Genomic DNA, 12144 nt, shown 5'->3' with positions numbered 1-12144 from the left:
GCCATTGTAATCCTAATAACAGATCATTTGTAACGGAGTCTCCAGTGTTAAGTCGTGGCGGCGCAGCGTTTACTCAAAGCACATGTGGCCACTGGAGGGAAGCAGATGTGAGAACCCCAGGAAGCATCATTAGCCTCACAAACATTCACCGCAGCCAGCCGTGGAGACCCTGTCAGACGCCAGTACTGCAGCCCCTCAGTCAATCATGTTTCCAGTGGATTTAGCTGTCCATCCTTTCTTTTCCCCCTATTCCTAACCTTTCTCACACTCATATGAAATCTCCTTTTTCCCCTTTCCCAAAGGAGTGAGGTCAGCAGGAGATAGCTCGTCTTATATTTGTTTTTCATGTCTGTCAACCAGTCAGTGATTCTGGAATTAGTGCATCTACATTTTCTTGCTCCAGAAAGCAAATATCCAACATTTGGATATTTGTTTTTACTTTTCCCACTTTATGCAAGTAACTTTCTTCTACATTTCCTCCGCTTGGCCTTTTGCTCTCTGTGCATGCTTTTCATGCAACTCTTCCCCTCTCACTCCATCAATATTGCTCTTTTTTTCCCCCCCTTTCTGCAGACATGCTTGTGTCTGTGTGTGTGTGTCCCCTTCTCCTCTTGCTCTCACCTAAATCCACATCAATGTCACTCCATTAATATTCCTATGTATCCTCTACCATGGCACTCGTCTTCCACCTTTTCCTCTCCAAGTCAGTGGTGGTTTAGGTTATATTTTACTGCATTTTATTTAACCCTGTTCATTGACAAAGATGTTATTCAATTTTATTCTTTTTTACGTGCTACATCTGGTGAAGGACTTGGCTTCAAACCTGTACGTCACATTATTTTTCACATTAACACTTCAATACCTTGAATACTTATGACCTAATTTCCAAAAAAACCCAAAACAATTACCCTTCAGTTCTCTAACTTGACTTACTAAAAGCTAATCATCTTCTTGCACATTTCTCATATGCTTTCTTTTGTCCTGTCCCTCTTTTTCTCCACCATTCTTGAACTTTTGCTTCTATTATCCTCCCCTCTTCCTTTACTCTCTTGTTCCCTCTGCAGTGTCCAATCTGGCTTCTTCCTCTCTCCTGACAATCCTCCCTAGTACTGTTTCAACACTCAGACAAACACACACACCTCCTACCTGCCCTCCCTTCTAATTAGGCATCACGAGGGGGCCCTGAGTGCTGCTTCTCCCCTCTCGTTAGCACCACTCCCCGGCACTCCTGCTGCAATCCCACCCTGGGACGGATCTGAGGTCAAGGCCAGGGCAGAACGGAACAGACAGAACTAGATGCATGTGCTCAAGCCAAGGCAGAGCCACTTGACTGCAAGGTTCTGCGGCTTTGAGATCGGCAGTGTGAAAAATGTGGAGGCCAGATGATGCACGGAGGGCCCTGGCTGCTGCAAATGAAGTTTGAGCTGGCGTCCAGGAACACACAACAGGATAAAACAACAACTCTCAATCATGCTGATGGAGGGGACGTGGGCTCACTACAGATGGAGCCCAAGATGTTTCATCAGAGGAACAGGATGCCAAAGGCTCGGCTTTCAAGCTCCGCAATGACAAATAAACCTCATGATGAAGGAACAAATATATTCACAAGGGGCTCCAGAGGAAACGGAGAGGGGACAGAGGGCAGCCACCTGCAAAATCACAATAGAGCCGACTATCTGTGATGGCCATGGGAGCTACAGAATCCGTCACATGTGAACTGGACACAAAAAGTCCTTCTGCTGTAATGTTGCCATCTGCTGGCAGCTCTTTATCAATGCGTGACTCCAGCCTGATAAAAAAGTTTGAGTTTTGCAGTGTATGTGTGGCACAAAAAGACATATTCCATTTCCTAAGAACCACATGAAACCACAAAAACTCATTATGCATTTTGATATTGCAGTCTGAACAACATGCCCTCTTACAAACACTCTGGCACGGCACTGCAACATGATTCCAGCGTGCTATGCCATTTACTGGCACAGGATGCTTTGGGCACTCAGTCAAAGCATGTTATTAGAACTCGGCATCAAGTGATTGAAAGGCAAACAACAATATCAAATTCCACAAGATTTTGGAGGGGAAACGGCAAAGCCTTATTCTCCATTCCACATCTTTTCAATTTTCACATGGCCTAGTTTGTTCATCAACTCCTGATGTTAAAGAATTAGTTTTGTATTTTGGGAAATAAACTTATTTACTTTATTGCTGAGAGTTAGAAAAGAAGATCAACACCACTCTCATGCCTGTATGCTAAATATGAAACTATTGCCAGGGAGAGGTTAGCTTAGCTTAGCACACACCACAACTTGTAATTTTTCCACTTTGGTTTTTGTACAGACTAAACAAATGAGATACAACATGTTAATTTGTGAGCTTTAGAAATGCTGGTAGGCAGATTTTATTACCTTTGGACAGAGCCAGGCTAGCTGTTTGCCTCTGTTTCCAGTCTTGATGCTAAGCTAAGCTAAGTGGCTGCTGGCTGTAGTTTCATATAACAGACAGATTTGAGAGTGGTATCAATCTTTTTATCTAAATCTTTGCCAGAAAGCAAAAAAGCTTAAAGTAATATTTTGACATTTCTGGAGATATAATTATTCCCCATTTTGGCAGAGTTAGAAGAGAGGATTGATACCACTTTATATTTGTCTGCTAAATATGAGGCTAGGGCCAGGGAGCTGTTAGCTTAGCCTATCATAAAGGCTTGGAAGCAGGGGGAAGCGGTGAGCCTGGCTCTGTCCAAAGGTGGGAAAATTCAGCTACCAGCACCCCTACAGCTTGAAGTGTTGCCTTTGTACTTTAGCACAGAGCCAGGCTAGCTGTTTCCCCCTGCCTTGTTCCTTTATGCTAAACCAAGCTAACTTACAGAGACCAGACGTCCTGGTTTCAGGCTGGGTGTCCCAAATCCCACAAATATCTGTAAAACACAAAAATGTCCCAGTTTTCAACATTCACTACCATTTTGTCCCAGTTTCACCACAATTAAAATAATAATTATAATATTATACTTATTTTTAGCACTTACATAGATATTAATCATGTTCTGTCCCACTTATTATTACATAACCCAATATAAAAACATAAACAATGCACCATACATCCCAGCTCAATACTGATTTGTCTGTATGTGAGTCAGTCAATCAATGTGTCATTGTCAAGGTTGTTGCTAGCCTATGATGCTTGCGGCTCTTTCTGATAGAATCTGTCAGTATGCTAACGGTTAGCTGTCATGACGAAGAGAGTCTTTCTTTTCTAAAGACCCCCAGGAGGCTTACTCCTTCCTTCGTAGAGTTCCCAGCAACGAAAATGCTATGTTCTGCAAAAACTGCAAGAGTAGCTACATTTTCAGTTGCACACAGTGGAAATGCCGATATAAAAGATCATATTAAGACAGCCAAACATAAGTGGTGGTTTCCCAGAGAGCTGAGAGCTCCAGAAAAAAAACTCTAACTAAGAAGAAAGACTGCAAAGTGTAAAGTACGCAAACTTCTTAAAGGTAACTTTCTTTAAAAGCTCTTTCTCGGTTTTTGGCAGAGGAGGTGTCACAGTCGGCCATTTAGCCAGCTGCCTGTGCTTGTGCACACTGACAAATACCTTGGTGGATTTTGGGACAAAACATATTATTTCGCTGTCCATGGTGTTGCAAGGTGCGCTCAGTAGGTGTGCTAACCGCTGAAATAATTGTCCCCCATCCTGATGAAAACGCTTATGGTGCATGCATAAACGCATACATGTGCGCGTGCATGAACATGCGGTACACTGAAGGGTTCTGGTTTGGCAATTTGAAAATATGGTCACCCTAAGCTAACTATCCCTAGCTTCATATTTAATATACAGAAAAGGCATTGGATTTTGTTTTCTTTTAAAAGTTACAATACCAGAGATACTCTTATCCCTCTGAACTGCTAGTGAGATCTAATTTCATATATTCAGTGAGTAAAATTCCTCTCAGATCATGATACATTTGTCATCTTTGATTAGGGATTTTTTAATTTCACTTATTTTGCTTCTTTGCACTGAAGAAAATGGTGGCAGTTGAGTAAGAGAAATAACATAAATTGGAGATGAGTGCTAGACCTAAGCCTAGATGTTTATTGCAAATACTTTTGAAACTGAACTTTCTTTGGGAGCTGCCATCTCTTGTTCTGTTCAGCACTGCTTTCCTTCATTGGCCTACAGAGAACAGTGTGAGGCTACTTCCTTTTGGCCTGGCTCTACAGGGATGAATGCCTGCTCTCTAGATTTCCAGGATTGGAAGAGCAGCATCCCCGCACACCTGAACAGGACACACAGGAAACATTGCCACTGTGCCAGGAACACTAACAGCACTCCATGAAAAGTGAAACATTTCGTGGGTACCTTGGCAATTTATGCAAACACAAGTACCAGTGCATTTTGGCCTTGGCCTGAGACACATACACACACACTTCCGCACTTCCACACTAAGCAACTCTCAGTCTCACTCCACAGATTAAGGCCAGATGGGAACAATGAGATGAGTATGAAGGCTTTTGCAGTGTAACTGAAAACACTTGGTTTTGTTAACGCACTCCAAAAACTTGCTCCATCCATCCATCACAGGCCAGATGTTCTCTGAAGCCTTTTCCTTTACTCCTCAAGTGGGACCAATCCCCCTCAAAATTAATTCACTTCCCATTCCACTTGCGTCCACAACAAAGGCACTCATGAAAACTAATTGGATAGTTTGTGGTTTTTATGATCAAGCGATCAAGCCGAGGAGCGTGTCTCGGAGAACAAGAAATGTTGTTGTTGACGGACGCTCCATTGGGACCATTTGCACGGCGTGACCCCACTTAATCCTGCCATCAAATCCCAAAGCTTCCCCGTCCAGAGGAGTTCAATACACTCTGCTCACTGCATTCAGACTCTGAAAGGGACCATTTCCTTGAATAAACAGTAGAATCTGTTGCTTTTGTGGCTAATTTCCTTTTGAATTCCAGCTGAATAATTAGAAGAAAGGCATGCGCTGAAGAGTGGCCATACAATGTGATGAAGACTGAAGCGGGGAAACTGTCTCACAACTGACATGTTGAAAACCATAAACTATGTTGTTCACCAATAATTCCCAAAGGGTAATGTCATCTACTTAAAAAGAGACATGAATGTCAGTCTGTTTATTATGGTAATTTATTCACCAGAATATCTGTGTTGATCTGTGTTGGAGAAAAAAAAAAGTTAAACGGAGCACACACTGAGTTTGCCTTTCGTAATGTTTTGTCTGACGTTTAATGTCCTTCTAAGTAGGAATGCATCAATCTGATCCATTGGAGTGTTTTAAAATACACAGACAGAACGTATTTATTACATGTTTAACAAAGCTTGATAAAGGAGAAGCTCGGGAAATGATGACTGCTGTTACAGCTTATTAACAATGAACATTTAACAACTGAAGTTAAAAACCACAGCGGAGGAGCTACACTGTTTGCTCATGTTATCAAACACATATCTTAACCAACGCACACAGTATATTTTGGTATCGGCTCTACTTTCACCTTATACTTTGAATTTGGAACCAGTACCAGGGATGAAAAAATTGGATTGGTGCATTCCTATCTGTGAGAATAAATTTGACAAAGTGACAAATATAAAACTATGATCACTGGAGAAATATTCAACTTTTGCCAAAAAAAACAGTGCCAAAGCAATGAGAAGCACGGAGAGGCAAGTGCCAAAAAGAACAGAAATTAAAAAGGGACTTGCTTTGCTCCATGGGCCTGGCAGGTGCCAAATCATTATTTACAGGCACTAACCTCGGTGCCCAGAGAGATGCTTGGTGTCTTTTAAGGGCACAGCCTCCTGCGCACACAGCCACCTTCAAATCCTCATCCAGCAAAATGGAAAAACTGTTTCTGGAAGGTTCCACCTCACTGCCCAAATCAAGGGAACGGCGTGAGGGCAACAAGACCCTCCAAGAATCACTTGAGGTATGTCATTATGTCACTCACAAAGGAAGGTCTATTCCATTTAGGGTCGGAGCCCCAGGCCATTTGGCCCACACAGACAAATCACACGCAGCACAACTTCCAACAACCATACACACAAATATAGAGTCTCATTCTTTTGTCAAACAGTAATGCAGAGACGCTGACCCAAGAGGGAGATGAAAAGAAAAGGCCACTGCATAGCAGAGACCCCGGGAGGCAGCACTTGTTGATCCCTGGTCTCTGAAGCAGAGCACCAGGTCACTCTGGTGTGAGAGTGTGTGTGTGTGTGTGTGTAGAGATAAATGTCCAATGCTGACTCATGCTGCACAGTCACTCCTTGCACAGATGGGAAAGCTTGTCATGTGCTGCTAGCTACCCGACCACTTGAGCAAAAACTTACTCAGTGATTTTTCAGTCTCACTATTTTATAGAAACACAAAACAAGCAAACCACTGCCACTAGCTGTAACACAGAAGTTAGCATGAGGGTGTATCTCTTCAGACAATTTGGACACTGAACTGAACAACTCATCGACTAGAATTCAATCATTTATATGGCACTTTCATCACAGACTATTCTCTGTGTATGTAAGAGAATTAAACACACACCCTTCTCAGTACCAACAACATGTTCCAAACATCTGAAATGTGTTGTTTCTCACAAACACAGATGCTCGTACCCATACAAAGACGATTAATGTGGCATTTCATGATTTTCGTCTCAATATTTGAACTGTAACATAATCAGGATAGCACTGGACAGTTGCCTGGAAAGAGTTGCAAAGCCTCGAGCGCTTCTCGGTCAGTGACATTCACTGATTACAGTGTGGACGTGCTCAGCTGGGCTACATGGCAGCCAGGGTGTCTGAAGTCCAAATCACCTTGAAGTGCTATTAGCACCTGTCGCGGTCATTTACGCATGCTGACATCTCGACCCTCTGTTTGAGCCCTAAAATCTGTCTGCAGGCCAAACAACTGCTTTGTGGCTTTATGCAGCATGTGTCTGTCTGCCCTTACATGACAGGCCTGGAGGAGATAACATGTTAAACTATTCCAGGGGTGATTAGTGCATGCTGAGTGCACTGATTTTAGAAGTTTGTTCAATGCTGGGCTGATAAGGTGTGACCTTTACAAAAGATGACCTGTGCTCTCCTTATTAAATTTCAGAGCTGCCAGTTGCATAATTATTACATGACAGGATTTAAGTACAAAGCAAATATTATTGTATCCCACATTTAATCACACACTGGTTCATCCTTTTCTCCATTTCTTGTTTATAATTGCTTAATACTGACACATTATTATCAAGTATTCTATACTATTACCATCAATCCCTGGTTTTCTATACTATAGCTTAACATCATCCCTTCATCCTTGGACTTCCAGCATCACTGGAGGATGATGAAGACCACTGAACTCTTCTTCGAGTCCAAAATATGACTGAATTCTGAGAAAATTATTTATTTCTGTGAAATACTGGAAATACTTGCAATTTCGGTGCCACGCTAATATGCAAAGTATCTCCAGGTAATGTGCTATTTTATCATTATTATGATAAAATATGTCAGTTAAAGAAAACCTGAGTCCTTTTAAGGTTTTAGAAACATAGGATAAGTCTCTTTTCTTTCCCTATAAGAAAAAATAACGTAAATTAATAAACAACTAGCATTTATTTTAGTTAGGTAATATCAGTTTGATGGTGCGTCAACTTCACAAACGCATCAGACAGAAGAGACGCGCCTGCCTCCATACCTCTCACATGTTATTGATGTTATGGGATCAGTATATGAAAAGCCCGCTGCGGCTTACCTTCACACAAACAGCGAGGAGAATCAGTCCGGTCGTCCACAAACAGCCGCCTGTCATCTCTGACGCTGATAAATTCAAAGTGATTGCAAACTGTAGAGAGACAACTCTGATTGCTCGCTCACTGGCCGTCTGTCCCAGTCTCTCCACTCCAGTCAGTCAGGGAGAAAGAGGTCTGCTCTGCTCTGCTCTCCTCTCCGCGCTGCGCTCCGGCTCCGGTTTACGGGGACAGAAATGAGACAAAGTCAGCCAAAAAGTGCCGGAGACGGCATGACACTTCACGGTCGCTTCCAGATATTTTGTTCCCCCAGCAAACACGTTGCTGCTAAATTTATGTTTGCATACCAGGCGTGCGTCAGGAAAAGGGGCTCACCCACCTTACATTCTTAAAGAAACACACTCCCGGGTCGTTACGCACTGATATTCAGCTCGGTGCAGAAACAGCACAAGTGATGCTTAGTGGTTTTCTAGTTGTGTGTGTGATGGTGGAAGCCTAAATACTTGCTGCATCCAACTCAAAAGCTGCACATGGCTGCATTTCAGTATTAACACACCTTTAGCCAGAGAGCATTCACACATAAAATCAGCAAAATTGCAGGTTCCATTATCTGAGTAAAGTAGAGGAGGGGGGGTTGAAGTTCATAGAAGTTCTGTTATGCAGAAAAGGTCTGTGTTAAATCTATTCCCACTTGACATAATGATGCCAGACTTGTAGCCTACCTTGGTTCAGAGTCGTGTCTGGTTTTATTGCTACTTTTCTCCACTCAGTTTTCATTGGACCTCTCCAGAACATTTTGATCAGGACACACGTAAACAAGACATGCACACATCAGCAGAATTCATGTTTATATTCAAGAAGTTTGTGGGTTTTCTGACAAAGCATTATGCAAGGGCTTGAAAAAAAAATGTTGGCAATGCATCAGGTGCACATGTTGGAAAGTCAAGTCTAACCACAGGTTCTTTTAGAATTTGGTCCCATTTTCTAAGGCCCATTTAAGCTCAGGTGTATCAATGTCCAATGTTGGGTTTTGGGTAAGATAAACACAGGGTCTTCTCAGGTCAGATGCAACTCTTTGAACCCACAAAGAACTTTGGACCTGTGGACATTATTATACACAAGCATATAAAGCTTTTCTGACTTTGCAAGACAGTTGGAACCCTTTTAAAATGATCTTCAATCTCATCTGGTCTTGAGCTCATAAAGCTCATAAAGTCAGCTACTATATGGCTTCTATTCCCAAACAATTCAGATTTCTGACTAATTTTAATCAGCAAAAGATGAACTAAGCTTTGGATTCCAAGACTGTTTTGTTAAGTACTCACATAACTAAATTATTCTGATTTATGAAGGAGAAACAATACAACAGTCGATCTTAAACAGACAAACAGATAGACAGGCTGAAAATTTTGCTCTTTACATCCTATCCATCACATCAAGTGGACCACTCAGGTATATATGGGCTGCAGTTGAACCATGTGGACGCAGATGGTTGTGTGCTGTGAGTGTGCCTACTTTTTCACAGCTTTAGATTTAGTCACAAGTATGAAATGCATTAGCCTTTCAAGTTGGGAGCCCAGCACTGCCAACCATGTGCCATTTAAGGTCAAGAGGAGTTTTATCTGAATCAAGCTCTGACTGCTTGCTAACTGAGGTCAACTGGATGGAATGAAACTTTCATACTCTCGGCCTTCACTGGCATGTGATTGAAATCTACTGTTGTTTCTGATTTACCTTGATGAGACCCATGTCGTTCCTTTCCGTTTCCAATACAAATAGTACTTCCCTCTTTTTTTAAGTAGATTGCATTTTTTGTGCATTTTAATGAAGGTTTGCATAATATCTTTTGACATGAATGCCTCCCACACTAAATGTTGGTCCAAAATAAGGTCCAATGCCGACCTGACCTTATATATTTTTAAATTTGTGAGTACAGTGAAAGAACTCTACTCACAAACTGGAAAAGAAGTACTTTCAACTACTTATTTAGTGTTGATTCTATTATCTTTAGAAGTAAAGTATATTTCTACCGATTCAGTGAGGACCACAACATTTTCCACAACAGGAAGGAATTTTGTATCATAATTGATGGCTGGAGTCAACAACTCCTCTTCCTTTTGATCCCATACCTTCATTAAACTAAGAGACATTAAAGTTCTTTGAAGCTTAGCCCACAGTGGTAGGGCATTAAGACTTGCTTGTCGCTTTTGAAGCTGTCCAGGTCCACCATAATAACAATGTTCCTAAGAAATGTCATCTGTCCTCAGCCAAGCTCAAAGGGGTGAGGGAGATGCCCTTTGAGAGCCATACAATAGTACAGGTATGTATGGTATGAGCTACCTGAATTGCCGCCTGACACGCAGGCTTGAATTAGGCTTAATCTCTATTAACACACCGAGCACAGGAATGTAAATGTTTATTTCCCCAGGAAAGGTAAAAAAAAAATCTTTACCTGAAGACTGAGGTGGGGGTTGGAATCATTTCCATCATACCTACCTGCTCATCAAGAAAAGTTCAGTGTCTGTGAAAGGGCAAAGAATCCAGGAGCTTCTTGTTGAACTTTGACCACCCCTGGCACCCTGAGAGCACCGCAGACACCCCACAAAGTCAGAGAAAGCAGCAGATAATGCTTCGAGACATGAATAGTTTACATTCACTGTGACTGATGGTGCATGGCTAAGCCACGTCCTCATGTTACAAATGCTGTTGCTCTTATTGATGGACATGTTCAGTGGGATCACTCGCTCAGAGCTCCCATCAGCAGAGTTGCAAAATCACTGCCCCGGGCACTAATGTATTTTTAGGGGCTCTATGAGCTTAAATAGCATCTGTCAGTTGTTTGCCTGATAGATCTTACAGGGGACTTTTCTGTGTGGGAAGACAAGTAAGGGGTTGAGGCAGCAGCTAATGACAGTCTTTTAGTTGAGATCTTTTGTTTGAATGCAATGATGGGCTGGATGCCACTCAGAGACACTGTTTTACACTTCCAGGCCTCTTTGGAGGCAGCTATCACCTTCTTACTCTGCAGTTTATATGTAAACACACACGCATACAAGTATGACTTTACAAGTGCAAAATAGTGCTGCAGTATGTACAGTGCATGTGTTGGTTTCCTAGCTAAACATACTTCTCGGAGGTCAGTGCCCCCCATATGACTAACCTAGTTGTCTCCCTTTAGCTGACACCAAACATAGCTGTTTGATCAGTGATATTTGGCCTGAGAGTCAAAGCGTTGCTTGTCACATGTGTTCAAAGAGAGGGCAGGAATTTGCCAGATACCAGCTAGAGAAAATGCCCTTCACGGGACACCAACTAGCTTGTTTTTGCATTAAAGAGGCAGCTAACACTTTTTGAAAATGCAGGTTTCTTTCTCACTAAACAAACATCCCCAGAGCTGAAACTTCATGATTAAAGGAATAGTGTGACATTTTGGGAAATACACTTTTTTACCAAGAGTTACATGAGAAGATCGATACTACTCCCATATGTCTGTTAAATGTTTTGTACACATTAAACAAATGATATACATCGTGGTAAATAGTGAGTTTTAGAGGTGCTGGTGGGCAGATTTTATTATCATGTGGACAGAACCAGGCTAGCTGTTTCTCCTTGTTTCAGGTCTTTATGCTAAGCTAAGTTTACCGTCTAATGGCTGTAGCTTCATATTTAATGGACAAATATGACATTGGTATCAATCTTCTTCATATAACTCTCAGCAAAAAGGCAAAAAATAAGTGTATTTACCAAAATGTCAAACTACTCTTTTAACATAAAGCTCCTCCAAGTATAGAAGTAAGTGGCACCTTGTTATAGCTTAAGATCCCTCAGCATGCAGTTTACCGCCACTCGGTTGCCTTTCTCATCTGTCCCTGATTGCCTTTACGATTCTGTGGAATTTGGCACTCTATCTGTGTGTGTGTGTGTGTGTGTGTGTGTGTGTGTGTGTGTGTGTGTGTGTGTGTGTGTGTGTGTGTCTGCCCATACTTGAGACTGGAGGAAAGGAAAGCTCTTGCCATTGCTGGGCCACAGTGTCGCGGGAAGCCAAAATTTTTTTCCTAGGGTGGCAAAGTCATGACCCGCCCCACTCTGCCTCTTATTGGCTAGTACTTGTTGCCTTCATTGGTTGGATTGGATAGATCTGGGCATGAGGAGTGAGAATGGTTAGGGCTAGGGTAAGAATATCAGGGTAAGCCAATCTGAAGCAGAGTAGGGCGGGTCATGACTCTGCCATCCTAGTTAAAAAATTATCGCTCCCGAGATTTCGGGATGGGATAAATTCACCGATTCGCATCACTGGTATAAACATTCACAATGCAACTGTCCCGATTAAAAAAGTGCGTATTGGAAACAATTTGGGATGAACTCGCGAAGCGCTGCTTCTAACATCTTTGCATCAGTA

General features: G+C 42.1%; 1 protein-coding gene across 4 annotated transcripts in view; it reads right to left on the bottom strand.

Moving 5' to 3' along the window:
- LOC137174171 (ADAMTS-like protein 1) overlaps window positions 1-11786 on the bottom strand; it is a 103181-nt gene extending 91395 nt beyond the window's left edge. For 3 of the 4 annotated variants that reach the window (XR_010925297.1, XM_067579317.1, XM_067579320.1), the window contains exons 1-2: window positions 11730-11786; window positions 7751-10324 (exon numbers count right to left, since the gene is read on the bottom strand). Coding sequence is in view for 3 of the 4 variants with exons in the window: in XM_067579317.1 (XP_067435418.1) it covers window positions 7751-7807 (57 nt within the window). In the remaining variant the exon portion in view is untranslated. Of the gene's footprint in view, window positions 1-7750; window positions 10442-11729 lie in introns of those variants that run through there. The other variant, XM_067579318.1, reaches the window with a different exon arrangement.
- Between the last annotated feature and the right edge of the window lie 358 nt (window positions 11787-12144).

Source organism: Thunnus thynnus, chromosome 22 (genome assembly GCF_963924715.1).
Source record: "Thunnus thynnus chromosome 22, fThuThy2.1, whole genome shotgun sequence".
NCBI classification, from domain to species: Eukaryota; Metazoa; Chordata; class Actinopteri; order Scombriformes; family Scombridae; genus Thunnus; species Thunnus thynnus.
This window is presented reverse-complemented; position numbering and strand designations above follow the sequence as displayed.